This window comes from Oncorhynchus keta, chromosome 8, assembly GCF_023373465.1.
Source record: "Oncorhynchus keta strain PuntledgeMale-10-30-2019 chromosome 8, Oket_V2, whole genome shotgun sequence".
NCBI lineage: Eukaryota > Metazoa > Chordata > Actinopteri > Salmoniformes > Salmonidae > Oncorhynchus > Oncorhynchus keta.
Window position 1 is genome coordinate 44,769,906 of NC_068428.1, and position 21,959 is coordinate 44,791,864.

General features: G+C 49.3%; 1 protein-coding gene and 1 long non-coding RNA gene across 5 annotated transcripts in view; one reads left to right on the forward strand and one right to left on the reverse strand.

Moving 5' to 3' along the window:
* Window positions 1-15,354: 15,354 nt before the first annotated feature.
* flvcr2b (FLVCR heme transporter 2b) overlaps window positions 15,355-21,959 on the reverse strand; it is a 78,589-nt gene continuing 71,984 nt past the window's right edge. The window contains exons 8-11 of one of the 4 annotated variants that reach the window (XR_008141483.1): window positions 21,644-21,755; window positions 18,290-18,345; window positions 16,326-16,478; window positions 15,355-15,558 (exon numbers count right to left, since the gene is read on the reverse strand). Coding sequence is in view for 3 of the 4 variants with exons in the window: in XM_052524393.1 (XP_052380353.1) it covers window positions 16,386-16,478; window positions 18,290-18,345; window positions 21,644-21,755 (261 nt within the window). In the remaining variant the exon portion in view is untranslated. Of the gene's footprint in view, window positions 17,952-18,289; window positions 18,346-21,643; window positions 21,756-21,959 lie in introns of all 4 variants that reach the window. The other 3 variants (XM_052524394.1, XM_052524393.1, XM_052524395.1) reach the window with 3 other exon arrangements.
* Window positions 18,363-19,256, forward strand: LOC127931494 (uncharacterized). Its single transcript, XR_008141484.1, has 3 exons — window positions 18,363-18,909; window positions 18,978-19,079; window positions 19,114-19,256. It is a non-coding gene; the product is annotated as an uncharacterized LOC127931494 (long non-coding RNA).

Genomic DNA, 21,959 nt, shown 5'->3' on the forward strand with positions numbered 1-21,959 from the left:
CGATCTGGGATATTTTATTTGAGAGTGTGGGTACATTTCACCGGCCCGGTGTCTCAACTTAAGTGGTGGAGACCAGGGCTTGAGAAATGTAACTACTCTCAAATTAAAAAAATTTAAAAAAATATGCCAGATTGTGCCTTTAAAGCCACTGAGCTGTTTCATGTGTTGAGAGATTTATTTATTTTATTTTTAATAAGGGTGAAGAGCTGTTGGTACTACTACTATTACACTCACAGGCTGTTGGGAGACAGACACCATGTAGTCGAGTGTGACGAAACGTTGTCATACTGGAAAACACACCACATGAACAGACCGTGCTGAGTCCTAAATGGTTTCCTCTACATAATGCTCTAGTTTAGACCAGAACCCCATGGATCCCGGTCTGAAGTAGTGCATTATAAGCGGATCTTGGGGCGGCAGGGTAGCCTAGTGGTTAGAGCATTGGACTAGCAACCGAAAGGTTGCAAGTTCAAATCCCGAGCTGACAAGGTACAACATCTGTCGTTCTGCCCTTGAACAGGCAGTTAACCCACTGTTCCTAGGCTGTCATTGAAAATAAGAATTTGTTCTTAACTGACTTGCCTAGTAAAATAAAGGTAAAATAAAAAAATAAAAATTAAATCTACTACAGGGTGCCACTCCAGGCACCCTGTAGCTTAGCAACAAACTTGTCACACTGGAAAGCAGACCACATGAACAACACTATAGATCTGGGCAACTCCAGTCCTCTGAGGGGCCTGATTGTTGTCATACTTTTAGCCCCACAGTCCCAGTTAACACACCTGACTCCCAACAATCGAACGAATCATGATCTTCAGTTTAGAATGCAATTAGTTTAAATAAAAGGTGTGTTTGCTAGGGATGATGGGGGAAGTGTGTGACACCAATCATGACCCCAGAGGACTGGAGTTGCCCAGGACTGGAGTTGCCCAGGACTGGAGTTGCCCAGGACTGCTATAGATAGAAGGGGATTAGGAAAGCTAAGGACAAGTGAAAGGGAGGATTTCCTTCAAGATGGCACTGGCTCTGCTCGGTCCAACAGAACAGAGTGGTAGGTAGGATATGCTACTATGGTATATTACCATCAAATTAAAATCTGGACCTTGAAGCCACTTCCTCTCTAGTCGGGGACGAGCCAGTTCCGCTTCCTCTCTAGTCGGGGACGAGCCAGTTCCGCTTCCTCTCTAGTGAGGGACGAGCCAGTTCCGCTTCCTCTCTAGTGAGGGACGAGCCAGTTCCGCTTCCTCTCTAGTCAGGGACGAGCCAGTTCCGCTTCCTCTCTAGTGAGGGACGAGCCAGTTCCGCTTCCTCTCTAGTGAGGGACGAGCCAGTTCCACTTCCTCTCTAGTGAGGGACGAGCCAGTTCCACTTCCTCTCTAGTGAGGGACGAGCCAGTTCCACTTCCTCTCTAGTGAGGGACGAGCCAGTTCCACTTCCTCTCTAGTGAGGGACGAGCCAGTTCCACTTCCTCTAGTGAGGGACGAGCCAGTTCCACTTCCTCTCTAGTGAGGGACGAGCCAGTTCCGCTTCCTCTCTAGTGAGGGACGAGCCAGTTCCGCTTCCTCTCTAGTGAGGGACGAGCCAGTTCCGCTTCCTCTCTAGTGAGGAACGAGCCAGTTCCGCTTCCTCTCTAGTGAAGGACGAGCCAGTTCCGCTTCCTCTCTAGTCGGGGACGAGCCAGTTCCACTTCCTCTCTAGTCGGGGACGAACCAGTTCCACTTCCTCTCTAGTCAGGGACGAGCCAGTTCCACTTCCTCTCTAGTCAGGGACGAGCCAGTTCCACTTCCTCTCTAGTCAGGGACGAGCCAGTTCCACTTCCTCTCTAGTGAGGGACGAGCCAGTTCCACTTCCTCTCTAGTCGGGGACGAGCCAGTTCCACTTCCTCTCTAGTGAGGGACGAGCCAGTTCCACTTCCTCTCTAGTGAGGGGACGAGCCAGTTCCACTTCCTCTCTAGTCGGGACGAGCCAGTTCCACTTCCTCTCTAGTGAGGGACGAGCCAGTTCCGCTTCCTCTCTAGTGAGTGACGAGCCAGTTCCGCTTCCTCTCTAGTGAGGGATGAGCCAGTTCCACTTCCTCTCTAGTCGGGGACGAGCCAGTTCCACTTCCTCTCTAGTCGGGGACGAGCCAGTTCCACTTCCTCTCTAGTCAGGGACGTGCCAGTTCCACTTCCTCTCTAGTCGGGGACGAGCCAGTTCCACTTCCTCTCTAGTCGGGGACGAACCAGTTCCACTTCCTCTCTAGTCGGGGACGAACCAGTTCCACTTCCTCTCTAGTCGGGGACGAGCCAGTTCCACTTCCTCTCTAGTCGGGGACGAGCCAGTTCCACTTCCTCTCTAGTCGGGGACGAGCCAGTTCCGCTTCCTCTCTAGTGAGGGACGAGCCAGTTCCGCTTCCTCTCTAGTGAGGGACGAGCCAGTTCCGCTTCCTCTCTAGTCAGGGACGAGCCAGTTCCGCTTCCTCTCTAGTGAGGGACGAGCCAGTTCCGCTTCCTCTCTAGTGAGGGACGAGCCAGTTCCACTTCCTCTCTAGTGAGGGACGAGCCAGTTCCACTTCCTCTCTAGTGAGGGACGAGCCAGTTCCACTTCCTCTCTAGTCGGGGACGAGCCAGTTCCACTTCCTCTCTAGTCGGGGACGAACCAGTTCCACTTCCTCTCTAGTCGGGGACGAACCAGTTCCACTTCCTCTCTAGTCGGGGACGAACCAGTTCCGCTTCCTCTCTAGTCGGGGACGAGCCAGTTCCGCTTCCTCTCTAGTCGGGGACGAGCCAGTTCCGCTTCCTCTCTAGTCGGGGACGAGCCAGTTCCGCTTCCTCTCTAGTGAGGGACGAGCCAGTTCCGCTTCCTCTCTAGTGAGGGACGAGCCAGTTCCGCTTCCTCTCTAGTCAGGGACGAGCCAGTTCCGCTTCCTCTCTAGTCAGGGACCCGAGCCAGTTCCGCTTCCTCTCTAGTGAGGGACGAGCCAGTTCCGCTTCCTCTCTAGTGAGGACGAGCCAGTTCCACTTCCTCTCTAGTGAGGGACGAGCCAGTTCCACTTCCTCTCTAGTGAGGGACGAGCCAGTTCCACTTCCTCTCTAGTGAGGGACGAGCCAGTTCCACTTCCTCTCTAGTGAGGGACGAGCCAGTTCCACTTCCTCTCTAGTGAGGGACGAGCCAGTTCCACTTCCTCTCTAGTGAGGTACGAGCCAGTTCCACTTCCTCTCTAGTGAGGTGGAGGCCAGTTCCACTTCCTCTCTAGTGAGGTACGAGCCAGTTCCACTTCCTCTCTAGTGAGGGACGAGCCAGTTCCACTTCCTCTCTAGTGAGGGACGAGCCAGTTCCACTTCCTCTCTAGTGAGGGACGAGCCAGTTCCGCTTCCTCTCTAGTGAGGGACGAGCCAGTTCCGCTTCCTCTCTAGTCGGGGACGAGCCAGTTCCACTTCCTCTCTAGTCGGGGACGAACCAGTTCCACTTCCTCTAGTCAGGGACGAGCCAGTTCCACTTCCTCTCTAGTCAGGGACGAGCCAGTTCCACTTCCTCTCTAGTCAGGGACGAGCCAGTTCCACTTCCTCTCTAGTCAGGGACCCAGCCAGTTCCACTTCCTCTCTAGTCAGGGACGAGCCAGTTCCACTTCCTCTCTAGTCGGGATGAAACCAGTTCCACTTCCTCTCTAGTCAGGGACGAGCCAGTTCCACTTCCTCTCTAGTCAGGGACGAGCCAGTTCCACTTCCTCTCTAGTCAGGGACGAGCCAGTTCCACTTCCTCTCTAGTGAGGGACGAGCCAGTTCCACTTCCTCTCTAGTCGGGGACGAGCCAGTTCCACTTCCTCTCTAGTGAGGGACGAGCCAGTTCCACTTCCTCTCTAGTGAGGGACGAGCCAGTTCCGCTTCCTCTCTAGTGAGGGACGAGCCAGTTCCGCTTCCTCTCTAGTGAGTGACGAGCCAGTTCCGCTTCCTCTCTAGTGAGGGACGAGCCAGTTCCGCTTCCTCTCTAGTCGGGGCGAGCCAGTTCCACTTCCTCTCTAGTCAGGGACGTGCCAGTTCCACTTCCTCTCTAGTCAGGGACGTGCCAGTTCCACTTCCTCTCTAGTCAGGGACGAGCCAGTTCCACTTCCTCTCTAGTCGGGGACGAACCAGTTCCACTTCCTCTCTAGTCGGGGACGAACCAGTTCCACTTCCTCTCTAGTCGGGGACGAGCCAGTTCCACTTCCTCTCTAGTCGGGGACGAGCCAGTTCCACTTCCTCTCTAGTGAGGGACGAGCCAGTTCCGCTTCCTCTCTAGTGAGGGACGAGCCAGTTCCGCTTCCTCTCTAGTCAGGGACGAGCCAGTTCCGCTTCCTGTCTAGTGAGGACGAGCCAGTTCCACTTCCTCTCTAGTGAGGGACGAGCCAGTTCCACTTCCTCTCTAGTGAGGGACGAGCCAGTTCCACTTCCTCTCTAGTGAGGGACGAACCAGTTCCACTTCCTCTCTAGTCGGGGACGAGCCAGTTCCACTTCCTCTCTAGTGAGGGACGAGCCAGTTCCACTTCCTCTCTAGTGAGGGGACGAGCCAATTCCACTTCCTCTCTAGTGAGGGACGAGCCAATTCCACTTCCTCTCTAGTCGGGGACGAACCAGTTCCACTTCCTCTCTAGTCGGGGACGAGCCAGTTCCACTTCCTCTCTAGTCGGGGACGAGCCAGTTCCACTTCCTCTCTAGTCGGGGACGAGCCAGTTCCACTTCCTCTCTAGTCGGGGGACGAGCCAGTTCCGCTTCCTCTCTAGTCGGGGACGAGCCAGTTCCGCTTCCTCTCTAGTGAGGGACGAGCCAGTTCCGCTTCCTCTCTAGTGAGGGACGAGCCAGTTCCACTTCCTCTCTAGTGAGGGACGAGCCAGTTCCGCTTCCTCTCTAGTGAGGGACGAGCCAGTTCCGCTTCCTCTCTAGTGAGGGACGAGCCAGTTCCACTTCCTCTCTAGTGAGGGACAAGCCAGTTCCACTTCCTCTCTAGTGAGGGACAGGCCAGTTCCACTTCCTCTCTAGTCAGGGACGAGCCAGTTCCACTTCCTCTCTAGTGAGGGACGAGCCAGTTCCACTTCCTCTCTAGTGAGGGACGAGCCAGTTCCACTTCCTCTCTAGTCGGGGACGAGCCAGTTCCACTTCCTCTCTAGTGAGGGACGAGCCAGTTCCGCTTCCTCTCTAGTGAGGACGAGCCAGTTCCGCTTCCTCTCTAGTCGGGGGCGAGCCAGTTCCACTTCCTCTCTAGTCGGGGACGAACCAGTTCTACTTCCTCTATAGTCAGGGACGTGCCAGTTCCACTTCCTCTCTAGTCAGGGACGAGCCAGTTCCACTTCCTCTCTAGTCGGGGACGAACCAGTTCCACTTCCTCTCTAGTCGGGGACGAACCAGTTCCACTTCCTCTCTAGTCGGGGACGAGCCAGTTCCACTTCCTCTCTAGTCGGGGACGAGCCAGTTCCACTTCCTCTCTAGTCGGGGACGAGCCAGTTCCACTTCCTCTCTAGTCGGGGACGAGCCAGTTCCACTTCCTCTCTAGTGAGGGACGAGCCAGTTCCGCTTCCTCTCTAGTGAGGGACGAGCCAGTTCCGCTTCCTCTCTAGTCAGGGACGAGCCAGTTCCGCTTCCTCTCTAGTGAGGGACGAGCCAGTTCCACTTCCTCTCTAGTGAGGGACGAGCCAGTTCCACTTCCTCTCTAGTGAGGGACGAGCCAGTTCCACTTCCTCTCTAGTGAGGGACGAGCCAGTTCCACTTCCTCTCTAGTGAGGGACGAGCCAGTTCCACTTCCTCTCTAGTCGGGGACGAACCAGTTCCACTTCCTCTCTAGTCGGGGACGAACCAGTTCCACTTCCTCTCTAGTCGGGGACGAGCCAGTTCCACTTCCTCTCTAGTCGGGGACGAGCCAGTTCCGCTTCCTCTCTAGTGAGGGACGAGCCAGTTCCGCTTCCTCTCTAGTGAGGGACGAGCCAGTTCCGCTTCCTCTCTAGTGAGGGACGAGCCAGTTCCGCTTCCTCTCTAGTGAGGGACGAGCCAGTTCCGCTTCCTCTCTAGTGAGGGACGAGCCAGTTCCACTTCCTCTCTAGTGAGGGACGAGCCAGTTCCACTTCCTCTCTAGTGAGGGACGAGCCAGTTCCACTTCCTCTCTAGTGAGGGACGAGCCAGTTCCACTTCCTCTCTAGTGAGGGACGAGCCAGTTCCACTTCCTCTCTAGTGAGGACGAGCCAGTTCCACTTCCTCTCTAGTGAGGGACGAGCCAGTTCCACTTCCTCTCTAGTGAGGGACGAGCCAGTTCCACTTCCTCTCTAGTGAGGGACGAGCCAGTTCCACTTCCTCTCTAGTGAGGGACGAGCCAGTTCCGCTTCCTCTCTAGTGAGGGACGAGCCAGTTCCGCTTCCTCTCTAGTCAGGGACGAGCCAGTTCCACTTCCTCTCTAGTCGGGGATGAAACCAGTTCCACTTCCTCTCTAGTCAGGGACGAGCCAGTTCCACTTCCTCTCTAGTCAGGGACGAGCCAGTTCCACTTCCTCTCTAGTGAGGACGAGCCAGTTCCACTTCCTCTCTAGTGAGGGGACGAGCCAGTTCCACTTCCTCTCTATTCGGGGACGAGCCAGTTCCACTTCCTCTCTAGTGAGGGACGAGCCAGTTCCACTTCCTCTCTAGTGAGGGACGAGCCAGTTCCACTTCCTCTCTAGTGAGGGACGAGCCAGTTCCACTTCCTCTCTAGTCGGGGACGAGCCAGTTCCACTTCCTCTCTAGTGAGGGACGAGCCAGTTCCACTTCCTCTCTAGTGAGTGACGAGCCAGTTCCGCTTCCTCTCTAGTGAGGGACGAGCCAGTTCCACTTCCTCTCTAGTCGGGGACGAGCCAGTTCCACTTCCTCTCTAGTCGGGGACGAGCCAGTTCCACTTCCTCTCTAGTCGGGACGAGCCAGTTCCACTTCCTCTCTAGTCGGGACGAGCCAGTTCCACTTCCTCTCTAGTCGGGGACGAGCCAGTTCCACTTCCTCTCTAGTCGGGGACGAGCCAGTTCCACTTCCTCTCTAGTCGGGGACGAGCCAGTTCCACTTCCTCTCTAGTCGGGGACGAGCCAGTTCCACTTCCTCTCTAGTATGGGACGAGCCAGTTCCACTTCCTCTCTAGTCGGGGACGAGCCAGTTCCACTTCCTCTCTAGTCGGGGACGAGCCAGTTCCACTTCCTCTCTAGTCGGGGACGAGCCAGTTCCACTTCCTCTCTAGTCGGGGACGAGCCAGTTCCACTTCCTCTCTAGTTGGGGACGAGCCAGTTCCACTTCCTCTCTAGTCGGGGGACGAGCCAGTTCCACTTCCTCTCTAGTCGGGGGCGAGCCAGTTCCACTTCCTCTCTAGTCGGGGACGAGCCAGTTCCACTTCCTCTCTAGTCAGGGACGAGCCAGTTCCTCTTCCTCTCTAGTCAGGGGACGAGCCAGTTCCACTTCCTCTCTAGTCAGGGACTAGCCAGTTCCACTTCCTGTCTAGTCAGGGACGAGCCAGTTCCACTTCCTCTCTAGTCAGGGACGAGCCAGTTCCACTTCCTGTCTAGTCAGGGACGAGCCAGTTCCATGTTGGTGCAATTAATGATCAGGTAGAACAGAAAAGCAGGAGTATTTTTTTATATTTTTGTACCTTTATTTAACCAGGCAAGTCAGTTAAGAACAAATTCTTACTTTCAATGACGGGCTAGGAACAGTGGGTTAACTGGCCTAGGAACAGTGGGTTAACTGGCCTAGGAACAGTGGGTTAACTGGCCTAGGAACAGTGCGTTAACTGGCCTAGGAACAGTGCGTTAACTGGCCTAGGAACAGTGGGTTAACTGGCCTAGGAACAGTGGGTTAACTGGCAGTGGGTTAACTGGCCTTGGAACAGTGGGTTAACTGGCCTAGGAACAGTGGGTTAACTGGCCTAGGAACAGTGGGTTAACTGGCCTAGGAACAGTGGGTTAACTGGCCTAGGAACAGTGGGTTAACTGGCCTAGGAACAGTGGGTTAACTGGCCTAGGAACAATGGGTTAACTGGCCTAGGAACAGTGCGTTAACTGGCCTAGGAACAGTGCGTTAACTGGCCTAGGAACAGTGGGTTAACTGGCCTAGGAACAGTGGGTTAACTGGCCTAGGAACAGTGGGTTAACTGGCAGTGGGTTAACTGGCCTTGGAACAGTGGGTTAACTGGCCTAGGAACAGTGGGTTAACTGGCCTAGGAACAGTGGGTTAACTGGCAGTGGGTTAACTGGCCTTGGAACAGTGGGTTAACTGGCCTAGGAACAGTGGGTTAACTGGCCTAGGAACAGTGGGTTAACTGGCCTTGGAACAGTGGGTTAACTGGCCTAGGAACAGTGGGTTAACTGGCCTAGGAACAGTGGGTTAACTGGCCTAGGAACAGTGGGTTAACTGGCCTAGGAACAGTGGGTTAACTGGCCTAGGAACAGTGGGTTAACTGGCCTAGGAACAGTGGGTTAACTGGCCTAGGAACAGTGGGTTAACTGGCCTAGGAACAGTGGGTTAACTGCCTCGTTCAGGGAAGAACAACAGAGTTGTACCTTGTCAGCTCGGGGATTTGAACTTGCAACCTCCCTGTTACTAGTCCAACGCTCTAACCACTAGACTACGGTGCCGTCCCAGGAGTCCAGACCTCAGTAAGATTTGAATACTCCTGGTATCAGAAGAGGCTGGTAGGAGGAGCTATAGGAATATGGGTTCATTTTAAATGGCTGGAATGGAATCAATAGAATGAAGAAATGGTTTCCATTGGTTTAAAACCGTTCCATTCATTCCGTTCATTACAATGAACCCATTCTCCTATAGCTCCTCCCACCCAGCCTCCTCTGCCAGGTATACGTTATATATTGACTTACAGCTGTTTACACGCAGAATGAAACTCAACGAAAACAAATCCCAGTGGGATTTTCGTTACCTCTTCTGGGAACTGGGTGAATGCGTGTCCCAAATTGTGTCACATGGAGTTCTGGTCTAAGTAGTGCACCATCTAGGGAATAGGGCTCTGGTCTAAAGTAGTGCACCATCTAGGGAATAGGGCTCTGGTCTAAAGTAGTGCACCATCTGGGGAATAGGGCTCTGGTCTAAAGTAGTGCACCATCTAGGGAATAGGGCTCTGGTCTAAAGTTGTGCACCATCTAGGGAATAGGGCTCTGGTCTAAAGTAGTGCACCATCTAGGGAATAGGGCTCTGGTCTAAAGTAGTGCACCATCTAGGGAATAGGGCTCTGGTCTAAAGTAGTGCACCATCTAGGGAATAGGGCTCTGGTCTAAAGTAGTGCACCATCTAGGGAATAGGGCTCTGGTCTAAAGTAGTGCACTATATAGAGAATAGGGCTCTGGTCTAAAGTAGTGCACCATATAGAGAATAGGGCTCTGGTCTAAAGTAGTGCACTATATAGAGAATAGGGCTCTGGTCTAAAGTAGTGTACTATATAGGGAATAGGGCTCTGGTCTAAAGTAGTGTACTATATAGGGAATAGGGCTCTGGTCTAAAGTAGTGCACCATCTAGGGAATAGGGCTCTGGTCTAAAGTAGTGCACCATCTAGGGAATAGGGCTCTGGTCTAAAGTAGTGCACCATCTAGGGAATAGGGCTCTGGTCTAAAGTAGTGCACCATCTAGGGAATAGGGCTCTGGTCTAAAGTAGTGCACCATCTAGGGAATAGGGCTCTGGTCTAAAGTAGTGCACCATCTAGGGAATAGGGCTCTGGTCTAAAGTAGTGCACTATATAGAGAATAGGGCTCTGGTCTAAAGTAGTGCACCATCTAGGGAACAGGGTACCATTAGGGAAGGAACCAGGAGCAGGGACTTACTGTTACCAACCACATCCCTCTGGCACAGAGCCAGACCACCACTCACTGTCACTTCTCAGTTACACAACGCTCAGTGTGAAGGCCGACATGACCAATCACTTGAGAGTTAAAATGTCTTAACTTATTTAATTCCTCCTTTCGGTCTCACTCTTTTCACCTACATTTTCTCTAATTCCTTATCCCCTGTTCAATCTCGTCTCTCATGTGTCACCCCCCCTCTGTCATGTTTATGTCCAGCCCAGCACTAGGCCAGACGTGTACAGTACAGCTCTCAGCCGGCACCATCATATCCCTGCCGCTGTTTGAACAGGCAACGCAAACAAAACTCCCTCCGGGCTCCATGATATGCTGGTTCAGCCCAGCTCCTCTACCCTACCACAGAGCTCCTCTACCCTACCACAGAGCTCCTCTACCCTACCACAGAGCTCCTCTACCCTACCACAGAGCTCCTCTCCCCTACCACAGAGCTCCTCTACCCTACCACAGAGCTCCTCTACCCTACCACAGAGCTCCTCTACCCTACCACAGAGCTCCTCTCCCCTACCACAGAGCTCCTCTACCCTACCACAGAGCTCCTCTCCCTACCACAGAGCTCCTCTACCCTACCACAGAGCTCCTCTCCCCTACCACAGAGCTCCTCTACCCTACCACAGAGCTCCTCTACCCTACCACAGAGCTCCTCTACCCTACCACAGAGCTCCTCTCCCCTACCACAGAGCTCCTCTACCCTACCACAGAGCTCCTCTACCCTACCACAGAGCTCCTCTACCCTACCACAGAGCTCCTCTCCCCTACCACAGAGCTCCTCTACCCTACCACAGAGCTCCTCTACCCTACCACAGAGCTCCTCTACCCTACCACAGAGCTCCTCTACCCTACCACAGAGCTCCTCTACCCTACCACAGAGCTCCTCTCCCCTACCACAGAGCTCCTCTCCCCTACCACAGAGCTCCTCTCCCCTACCACAGAGCTCCTCTCCCTGAGTATATCCTCTCACGGTCTCCCCCTAACCTGGGGATAACTGCCGAACTGCTCATTTGATGTAACCAGCTGACATGGCTTTGTTCTCAATTACAAGGCATCTAACAGCTCTGTCGATGGGAGAGAGAAAAAAAACACACACCCTGTGCTTTTACTGTCTCCAATAGACATAAACAGGCCCCTGACCGGTCAATGTTATGACTGGAGATGGGGATGGATCAGGGAGGGAGGGGGCTGGATCCGGGAGGGAGGGGGCTGGATCAGGGAGGGAGGGGGCTGGATCAGGGAGGGAGGGGTGTGGGATGCGGCTGGATCCGGGAGGGAGGGGCTGGATCATGGGAGGGGTGTGGGATGGGGCTGGATCCGGGAGGGAGGGGCTGGATCATGGAGGGAGGGGCTGGATCATGGAGGGAGGGGCGGGATCATGGAGGGAGGGGCTGGATCATGGAGGGAGGGGTGGGGGGCTGAATCAGGGAGGGAGGGGGCTGGATCAGGGAGGGAGGGTCTGGATCATGGAGGGAGGGGTGTGGGATGGGGCTGAATCAGGGAGGGAGGGGGCTGGATCAGGGAGGTGCTTGATCATGGAGGGAGGGGTGTGGGATGGGGCTGGATAAAGGAGGGAGGGGGTGGATCATGGGAGGGGTGTGGGATGGGGCTGGATCCGGGGGGGAGGGGTTGGATCATGGAGGGGGGGGTGTGGGATGGAGCTGGATCAGGGAGGGAGGGGGCTGGATCAGGGAGGGGGTGTGGGATGGGGCTGGATCCAGGTGGGATGGGTGTGGATCAGGGAGGGAGGGGTGTGGGTTGGGGCTGGATCATGGAGGGGGGTGGATCATGGGAGGGGTGTGGGATGGGGCTGGATCCGGGAGGGAGGGGCTGGATCATGGAGGGAGGGGTGTGGGATGGAGCTGGATCAGGGAGGGAGGGGGCTGGATCAGGGAGGGGGGGTGTGGGATGGGGCTGGATCCAGGAGGGAGAGGTGTGGGATGGGGCTGGATCAGGAGGGAGAGGTGTGGGATGGGGCTGGATCAGGGAGGGAGGGGTGTGGGATGGGGCTGGATCAGGGAGGGGGGGGTGGGATGGGGCTGGATCAGGGAAGGGGGTGTGAGATGGGCCTGGATCAGGGAAGGAGGGGGATGGATCAGGGAAGGAGGGGGATGGATCAGGGAAGGAGGGGGATGGATCAGGGAGGGAGGTGTGTGTCTGTGAGAATCAGTCCTGAGGCAGCTTGACTCAACCATAATACACCACTGCACAGAAAGACAAAATCAGACGTGTTATTAGCAACACCTGAATCCAAACCTCCTGCACGTCCACCTCCTGCACGTCCACCTCCTGCACGTCCACCTCCTGCACGTCCACCTCCTGCACGTCCACCTCCTGCACGTCCACCTCCTGCACGTCCACCTCCTGCACGTCCACCTCCTGCACGTCTACCTACTGCATGACTACCTACTGCATGACTATCTACTGCATGTCTACCTCCTGCATGTCTACCTACTGCATTCCTACCTACTGCATTCCTACCTACTGCACATCTACCTACTGCATGACTACCTACTGCATGACTACCTACTGCATGTCTACCTACTGCATGTCTACCTACTGCATGACGACCTACTGCATGTCTACCTACTGCATGTCTACCTACTGCATGTCTACCTACTGCATTCCTACCTACTGCATTCCTACCTACTGCATTCCTACCTACTGCACATCTACCTACTGCATGACTACCTACTGCATGTCTACCTACTGCATGTCTACCTACTGCACGTCTACCTACTGCATTCCTACCTACTGCACGTCTACCTACTGCACGTCTACCTACTGCTCGTCTACCTACTGCATGTCTACCTACTGCATGTCTACAGTCACGGTACTGCGGAGGAAGATGTCTAGCAACCCTCCTTGCCTTACCTAATATAGAATGTTAGTGATGCGATTTCACCATCATCAGTCCCTGGAGAGTTATTTTTTTACTATTAGATCACAGAATTACAATGTCGCCACCTAGTGTTCATGAGGTACATATGCGGTCTGTAACCGGCCTGTCTGGCAGCAGGCATGTTACTCTTGCAGTGATGATAAAGACGCATCTTACAGATTCAACATTGAAGGCTCTCAAATACTTTAGGAAACAAATCTTTATGACAACATAAAAGGTCAGACATGTCACATCTACTCAACAGGTAAATAAATACTGCATGTTTACTGAACAACAACTGTTTAATACACAACTATAAATCAGTTATTTGTGTTACTATAAAAGTAACAGATTTGTTTAAAAAAAAATACTCAATACTACCATTCATTAAGTTAATAATGCACCTTAGAAAAATAATTTTATTATGTCATATATATATATATATATATATATGTGTGTCAATTTATATTTTTACAAGCAATCAGCATTTGTAAAAACATTTCTCCAAGGAGATATGAGCATTTATTTTTAAAGAATATGAACAGAAAAAACTAAAAGCTCAATGGGATAGATTTTGTAAAGTGTTCCATGTCTTTAGGATAGTTTTAGTAATACTTCAATGCAACTGAAACCTTGAAAAGAGAAAAAAATATATACTTTATGTCGCTAAAAAAACACAAAAAGGTACCAGTCAAAAGTTTGGAAACACCTACTCATTTAAGGGGGTTTCTTTACTTTTGCTATTTTCTACATTGTAGAATAATAGAAAACATCAAAACTATGAAATAACACATATGGAATCATGTAGTAACCAAAAAAAAAATACAAAAAAATGTTAAAATCAAAATATATTTTAAATCTGAGGTTCTTCAAAGTAGCCACCCTTTGCCTTGATGACAGCTTTGCACACTCTTGGCATTCTCTCAACCAGCTTTATTGAGGTAGTCACCTGGAATGCATTTCAATTAACAGGTGTGAATTTTTAAAAGTTAATATGTGGAATTTCTTTCCTTCTTAATGCATTTGAACCAATCAGTTATATTATGACAAGGGAGGTATACAGAATATAGCCCTATTTGGTAAAAGACCAAGTCCATATTATGGCAAGAACAGCTCAAATAAGTAAAGAGAAACGACAGTCCATTCCTTTGAAGGTAAGTCAATATGGAATTTATTTTATAATGTTGACAGTTTCAAGTGCAGTCGCAAAAACAATCAAGCGCTATGATAAACTGGCTCTCATGAGGACCGCCACAGGAAAGGGAGACCCAGAGTTACCTCTGCTGCAAAGGATAAGTGTTCATTAGAGTTACCAGCCTCAGAAATTGCAGCCCAAATAAATGCTTTAGAGTTTAAGAGACATCTCAACATCAACTGTTCAGAGGAGACTGCAGCAATTCGACCATGAAGGCCTGATTCATGCAAAGAAACCACAACTAAAGGACACCAATAAGAGGAGACTTGCTTGGGCCAAGAAACACGAGCAACGGACATTAGACCGGTGGAAAACTGTCCTTTGGTCTGATTTTTGGTTCCAACCACCATGTCTTTGTGAGACGCAGAGTACGTGAACGGATGATCTCCACATGTGTATTTCCCACTGTGAAGCATGGAGGAGGAGGTGTTATGGTGCTTTGCTGGTGACACTTGTCAGTGATATATTTAAAATTAAAAGGCACACTTAACCAGCATGGCTGCCACAGTATTCTGCAGCGATACATCATTCCATCTGGTCTGCACTTTGTGGGACTATCATTTGTTTTTCAACAGGACAATGATCCAAAACACACCTCCAGCCTGTGTAAGAGCTATGTGAGAGTGATGGAGTGCTGCATCAGATGACCTGGCCTCCACAATCACCCGACAGCAACCCTATTGAGGTGGTTTGGATGAGTTGGTCCGCAGAGTGAAGGAATTGCTGTAAACAAGTGCTCAGCATATGTGGGAACTCCATCAAGACTGTTGGAAAAGTATTCCAGGTGAAGCTGGTTGAGAGAATGCCAAGAGTGTGCAAAGCAGTCATCAAGGCACAGGGTGGCTGCTTTAAAGAATCTCAAATATATTTTCATTTGTTTAACACTTCTTTGGTTACTACATGTATCCATATGTGTTATTTCATAGTTTTGATGTCTTCACTATTATTCTACAATGTAGAAAATAGTAAAAAATAAAAGAAAAACCTTTTGAATGTCCAAACGTTTGAATGGCACTGCATTTCAACTTGGACATTATGACCAAAAATCTAAATGTAATCCATTTTAAACGCAGGCAACATGTGGACAAAGGGGTCGGAATACTTTAAGCCAAGCCAAGCCACTGTGTGTGTGTGTGTGTGTGTGTGTGTGTGTGTGTGTGTGTGTGTGTGTGTGTGTGTGTGTGTGTGTGTGTGTGTGTGTGTGTGTGTGTGTGTGTGTGTGTGTGTGTGTGTGCATATACATACACACATTTCTCTATAAATAATAAAGAAATGGTATTTGTACAAATAGGCTGCGTGGAAGACTTTCCACAGGCAGCCCAATTGATTTTTTTTTCTCTCCACTAATTGGTCTTTTGACCAATCATGTCAGATCTTTTTCAGAGCTGATCTGATTGGTCAAAAGACCAATTAGTGAAAAAAAGATGGGCTGCCAGTGTTAAATGGAAGTGGTCGTAAACTGGTGATTTACTGTGTGTGTGTGTGTGTGTGTGTGTGTGTGTGTGTGTGTGTGTGTGTGTGTGTGTGTGTGTGTGTGTGTGTGTGTGTGTGTGTGTGTGTGTGTGTGTGTGTGTGTGTGTGTGTGTCCAGCAGATCGTCCGTCTCTAAAACCTGGTTTCGTCGAGGACTGCAGGGGCAGACATGTTCCCATCCTCTGGGTCTGACGGGACCTGTCAATCAAAAACAAATCCACCAATCACAGTCCAACTAAAGACTATTCTGATTAAGGTTGCAAAATTCTAATAACTTTCCCAGAATCCCCAGGTTTTCCAGAGATATCAGCTGGAGGATTCTCTGCTTTTTCCCTTCTGATTCCTAGGCATCTTACAACCAGGATTTCTGGAAATTTTGAGAAGTTACCAGAATTTTAAAAAATCCTGATGCAAAACAGTATTAGTCTGAAATACAAGTAGACCAACTGTTTGAGTATCCATAGCAACAACAGATAACTAAAATAACAAAAAACATAACACGCTACATAAATACACACATATGCAGGTACTAGGCACAACACAAGGTTAAAAGATTATCCCATACATCTTATTCAACATACTGTAGGTGAAAATAACCCGTGTCTAATCATGTAATCTGGAGCGTGGAGAGTTTTAGAGGGAAGTGAAAATGGAACAGCAGGATTGAGATGAGGGGTTGAGGGTTACGTTTTTAATTCCCCCCCCCCAAAAAAACTTCCTAGCACTTAGATCATCTAAAGTCCATTTTTAGCCAATGGGAGAAAAAAAATTAAAGATGATTTTTTTTTTTTGCACTACAAAGCTTCCAGGAAGTTCCTGGTCAAAAGGTGTTCAGGAGAGTGAATCCTAACTTAAAACTTGGTCATGCACTGATGTCGAATGGGAAAAGCGGAAAGTTAGGATTCACTCCTAAGAGAAGAATGACAGGGAAGCGTGTGGTGATTATTGGTTGGCTGTGCCCCTACCTTGGCCCGTCTGATGTTCGAGCTAAGAGTGTAGGGGTTATAGGGTATATGGGTTAGTGATCAAGCCTGAAGAGAAGCAGAAGGGCAGTCTGGCTTGTCGATTAGAGCCGTGGCCCCGTAGTCCTGCTGCTGACCAGAGAGCTCTCCATCCACCTGGAACAGAGTCTGTTTTTTAAAATTCACATCAGGGGTTAATGGAAGTACTATCATGTTATCATCGCTGTCGGGAAGAAAACCTTGCACCATGAATGACGCTGTAAACAAACATCATGACCATCATAATCATGGGGCGGCAGCGTAGCCTAGTGGTTAGAGCGTTGGACTAGTAACCAGAAGGTTGCAAGTTCAAATCCCCGAGCTGACAAGGTACAAATCTGTCGTTCTGCCCCTGAACAGGCAGTTAACCCACTGTTCCTAGGCCGTCATTGAAAATAAGAATTTGTTCTTAACTGACTTGCCTGGTTAAATAAAGGTTAAATAAAAATGAATAAGCCGTACATGTCAGTCATGAGTCACAAAGTGATCATTATTGAGCACACATTGATGTCAGACATGCATCTGTCTATATAAGGTCCCACAGTTGACAGTGCATATCAGAGCAAAAAATCAAGTCATGAGGTCGAAGGAATTGTCCTTAGAGCTCCGAGACAAGATTGTGTCTCATCAGACCATGAGAAATAAGATTCTCTGGTCTGGTGAAACCAAGATTTGGTCTGAATGCCACGCGTCACATCTGGAGGAAACCAGGCACCATTCCTACAGTGAAACATGGGTGGCAGCAGCCATGGAGACGACTCAGGATCGATTGAAAAATGAACAGAGCAAAGTAGAGAGATATCTGATGAAAACCTGCTCCAGAGCTCTCAGGACCTCAGACTGGGACAAAGGTTCACCTTCCAACAGGACAACAATGCCAAGCATACAGCCAAGACAACGCAGGAGTGGCTTCGGGACAAGTCTCTGAATATCCTTGAGTGATCCAGCCAGAGCCCATACTTGAACCCGATCAACATCTCTGGACAGACCTGAAAATAGCTTTGCAGCGACGCTCCTCATCCAACCTGACAGATCTTGAGAGGATCTGCAGAGAAGAAATGGGAGAAACTCCCCAAATACAGGTGTGCCAAGCTTGTAGCGTCATACCCAAGAAAACTCGAGGCTGTCATCGCTGCTGTAAATGTGATATTTCCATTTTTGTAAAGAAAATTCTGCTAACCAGTTATTGCTTTGTCATTATGGGTAGATTGATGAAAAAAATAACTATTTCATCAATTTTAGATTAACGATTTAAAGTAACAAAATGTGGAAGGAAAAAAGTCAAGGGGTCTGAATACTTTTGGAATGAACTGCGTCACAATAGGTTTAAATATGTCATGACATTATGACCATATTACGACAGTTAGGTCAGCTGTTATGACCGCGTTATAACGTTTTGTCAAGTGTTACCAAAACAAAACATACATTTCCAAAACTTCAGAAGTTATTTTGAATTGAGGGGTGTTACTGCTCTCAATAAATGGAAAATGGAGTTACTAAGTTGTCTGAGAGCGACTTGATCTGATCAGGTTGTCCTATTTGACGTCAAAACATCTATCAAAGTGGTCAAATTTGACGACTTCTGACTTACTGGAAAAAAACGTGCCCGATAGAGATAGTAAGGGGTTATTAACAGACAGAGGAAACAGACAGACACAGAGGAAACAGACAGACACACAGAGGAAACATTAGACAGACACACACACACACACACACACACACACACACACACACACACACACACACACACACAGAGAACATTAAACAGACAGACATGCAACTCAGCATGAGACAAGTAATTCTAGGAGCAACAGCAAAATTGTAAGTGTAAGGTGACTTCCGGAGCAGACTGCACCAGACATGCATCGCTACACAGAAACGGATTTAACACACACACTTCCCCCCCTCAACCAGCCCCCCACACTTACAGCTGCCTTGGCTAACTGGTTGGCCTTCTGTCTCTGCAGGTCTGACTTGATGAAGCCTGGAGAAAGAAAAACATTTCTTAAAAAGCGGACATGCATGTTTAGGGTTTACGTAAGACTAGTGAGGTGTGTGCCAGCCATTTTGATGCCTGCAACACACAACCTTTCAGCAGATCCCTCTATACAATTCCATGATCAGGTTTTTTACGGTTCAGGTCAGTGGTGTCCAATTAAGACCTAGACAACCAGGTGAGTGGTGTCCAATTAAGACCCAGACAACCAGGTGAGTGGTGTCCAATTAAGACCTAGACAACCAGGTGAGTGGTGTCCAATTAAGACCTAGACAACCAGGTGAGTGGTGTCCAATTAAGACCCAGACAACCAGGTGAGTGGTGTCCAATTAAGACCTAGACAACCAGGTGAGTGGTGTCCAATTAAGACCCAGACAACCAGGTGAGTGGTGTCCAATTAAGACCCAGACAACCAGGTGAGTGGTGTCCAATTAAGACCCAGACAACCAGGTGAGTGGTGTCCAATTAAGACCTAGACAACCAGGTGAGTGGTGTCCAATTAAGACCTAGACAACCAGGTGAGTGGTGTCCAATTAAGACCCAGACAACCAGGTGAGTGGTGTCCAATTAAGACCCAGACAACCAGGTGAGTGGTGTCCAATTAAGACCTAGACAACCAGGTGAGTGGTGTCCAATTAAGACCTAGACAACCAGGTGAGTGGTGTCCAATTAAGACCTAGACAACCAGGTGAGTGGTGTCCAATTAAGACCTAGACAACCAGGTGAGTGGTGTCCAATTAAGACCTGGACAACCAGGTGAGTGGTGTCCAATTAAGACCTAGACAACCAGGTGAGTGGTGTCCAATTAAGACCCAGACAACCAGGTGAGTGGTGTCCAATTAAGACCTAGACAACCAGGTGAGTGGTGTCCAATTAAGACCTAGACAACCAGGTGAGTGGACAACCAGGTGTGGTCTCAATTAAGACCTAGACAACCAGGTGAGTGGTGTCCAATTAAGACCTAGACAACCAGGTGAGTGGTGTCCAATTAAGACCCAGACAACCAGGTCAGTAGTGTCCAATTAAGACCCAGACAACCAGGTGAGTGGTGTCCAATTAAGACCTAGACAACCAGGTGAGGGTGGGAGTTCCAAACTAAATCAATTAAGACCTAGACAACCAGGTGAGTGTGGTAGTTCCTAACTAAATCAATTAAGACCCAGACAACCAGGTGAGTGGTGTCCAATTAAGACCTAGACAACCAGGTGAGGGTGGGAGTTCCAAACTAAATCAATTAAGACCTAGACAACCAGGTGAGTGTGGGAGTTCCTAACTAAATCAATTAAGACCCAGACAACCAGGTGAGGGTGGGAGTTCCTAACTAAATCAATTAAGACCCAGACAACCAGGTGAGGGTGGGAGTTCCTAACTAAATCAATTAAGACCCAGACAACCAGGTGAGGGTGGGAGTTCCTAACTAAATCAATTAAGACCCAGACAACCAGGTGAGGGTGGGAGTTCCTAACTAAATCAATTAAGACCCAGACAACCAGGTGAGGGTGAAAGTTCCTAACCAATCTGTGGAGTGAAAACAGACTCTGCTCTCGAGGGAGTTTGATAAGTGGATCAGGTAAATACATAATATGTTTCACTGTGTTGCTTGTCAAATTGCATGAAATAATATTCCCAATAGCAAAGACAGTAAGGTACAGCTTCCACTAGAGGGCACTCAATACAAAAAGAATGTACACCATACTACCATGCGCACGATACATAAATCCTTCAATAAAAAAGCTGGAAGGACTAATTCATAACAGAGGTTTATAACTTTGTTAATATTACAACACGACCTAGTTCATTATCTATACTATGGCTCAGATTGTAAATAATTGGTGGTCATGAGTTGTCAATGTTTAATTTAACTATAGTTTACCTTAAATACCGCCCATGCAGTAACCCTCTGTTGCGGACTCTTAACCCTTCTAGTCATACGATAAATCATTAACAATAAATTAACTTGGGACTTTAGCCCTGGCCAAAAACAACCAGTATGTACTTTCAAGAGGAGTTTAGGGCTCATTGATTTATCACTTCAATTGATTTATAGTTCTCCCCTAAATACTGCCCCGCTGGACTGACCTTTAACCCTTCACATCGTTAACATAATCATCTAGCGCAGTGTTTCTCAAACTGGGTCCTGGGGTCCCCACTGGGTACACAGTTTGGTTTTCGCCACAGCACTACACATCCGATTCAAATAAAATCAACTAATCATCATTCTTTGATCATTTGAAAATCAGCTGTGTAGTTTTAAGGTTAAAATATTTTAAATAAATAAAAATGTGCATCCCTTGGTGTCCAGAGGACCAAGTTTAGGGTCTATTGTTATGTTGGAGAACTTGGACTTCAGCCCTGATGTCAATCACCACCTTGGACACCTGAAACCCCACCTCTTCAAGGAATACCTAGGATAGGGTAAGTAAGGGTAAGTAATCCTTCTCACCCCCCTTCTCCCCCCCCCCAACAAGATTTAGATGCAAGTGGCTGTTCCACTGGTTGTCATAAGGTGTATGCACCAATTTGTAAGTGGGATAAGAGCGTCTGCTAAATGACTTAAATGTAAATGTAAATGTTCTCCAGTAGTCAGTATGGATGTAGTTAAGGAATTACACAGCAGCTCTCTGGAGTTAACCCTTCAAGGGCCAATCAGTAGCCTCACTTTCCTCTCATGTGGGTGAATGTGGACTTGGACTACAGTAGCCAATGGCACCCTATTCCCTATGTAGTGCACTACTTTAGACCAGAGCACTATGGCACCCTATTACCTATGTAGTGCACTACTTTAGACCAGAGCCCTATGGCACCCTATTCCCTATGTAGTGCACTACTTTAGACCAGAGCCCTATGGCACCCTTTTTCCTATTTAGACCAGAGCCCTATGGCACCCTATTCCCTATGTAGTGCACTACTTTAGACCAGAGCCCTATGGCACCCTATTCCCTATGTAGTGCACTACTTTAGACCAGAGCCCTATGGCACCCTATTCCCTATGTAGTGCCTACTTTAGACCAGAGGCCCACCCTATTCCCTATTTAGACCAGAGCCCTATGGCACCCTATTCCCTATGTAGTGCACTACTTTAGACCAGAGCCCTATGGCACCCTATTCCCTATGTAGTGCACTACTTTAGACCAGAGCCCTATGGCACCCTTTTTCCTATTTAGACCAGAGCCCTATGGCACCCTATTCCCTATGTAGTGCACTACTTTAGACCAGAGCCCTATGGCACCCTATTCCCTACGTAGTGCACTACTTTTGACCACCACCATCAGAAAAAGGTCTTTACCTGTGAGGACCGATCCGATGAAGAGGAAGACGCAAAGGAAGATGTTTCCTGCCAGCGTCCCGTAGTTATCTATGATCTTCCCCTGGCAGATAGTGAACATGATACCAAACACCTGTGCGTATATATATATAGAGAGAGAGAGAGTGAGAGCGAGAGAGAGAGAGCGAGAGAGAGAGCGAGAAAGTGAGAGTGAATTATCAATTATCTTTCCTTGACAGATAGTGAAAATGATACCAAACACCTGTCGCGGGAATTGGCCCTCTACACCAGTAGATCCCAAACTGTGGAGCGCACCAAATGTATCACTGTCATACTT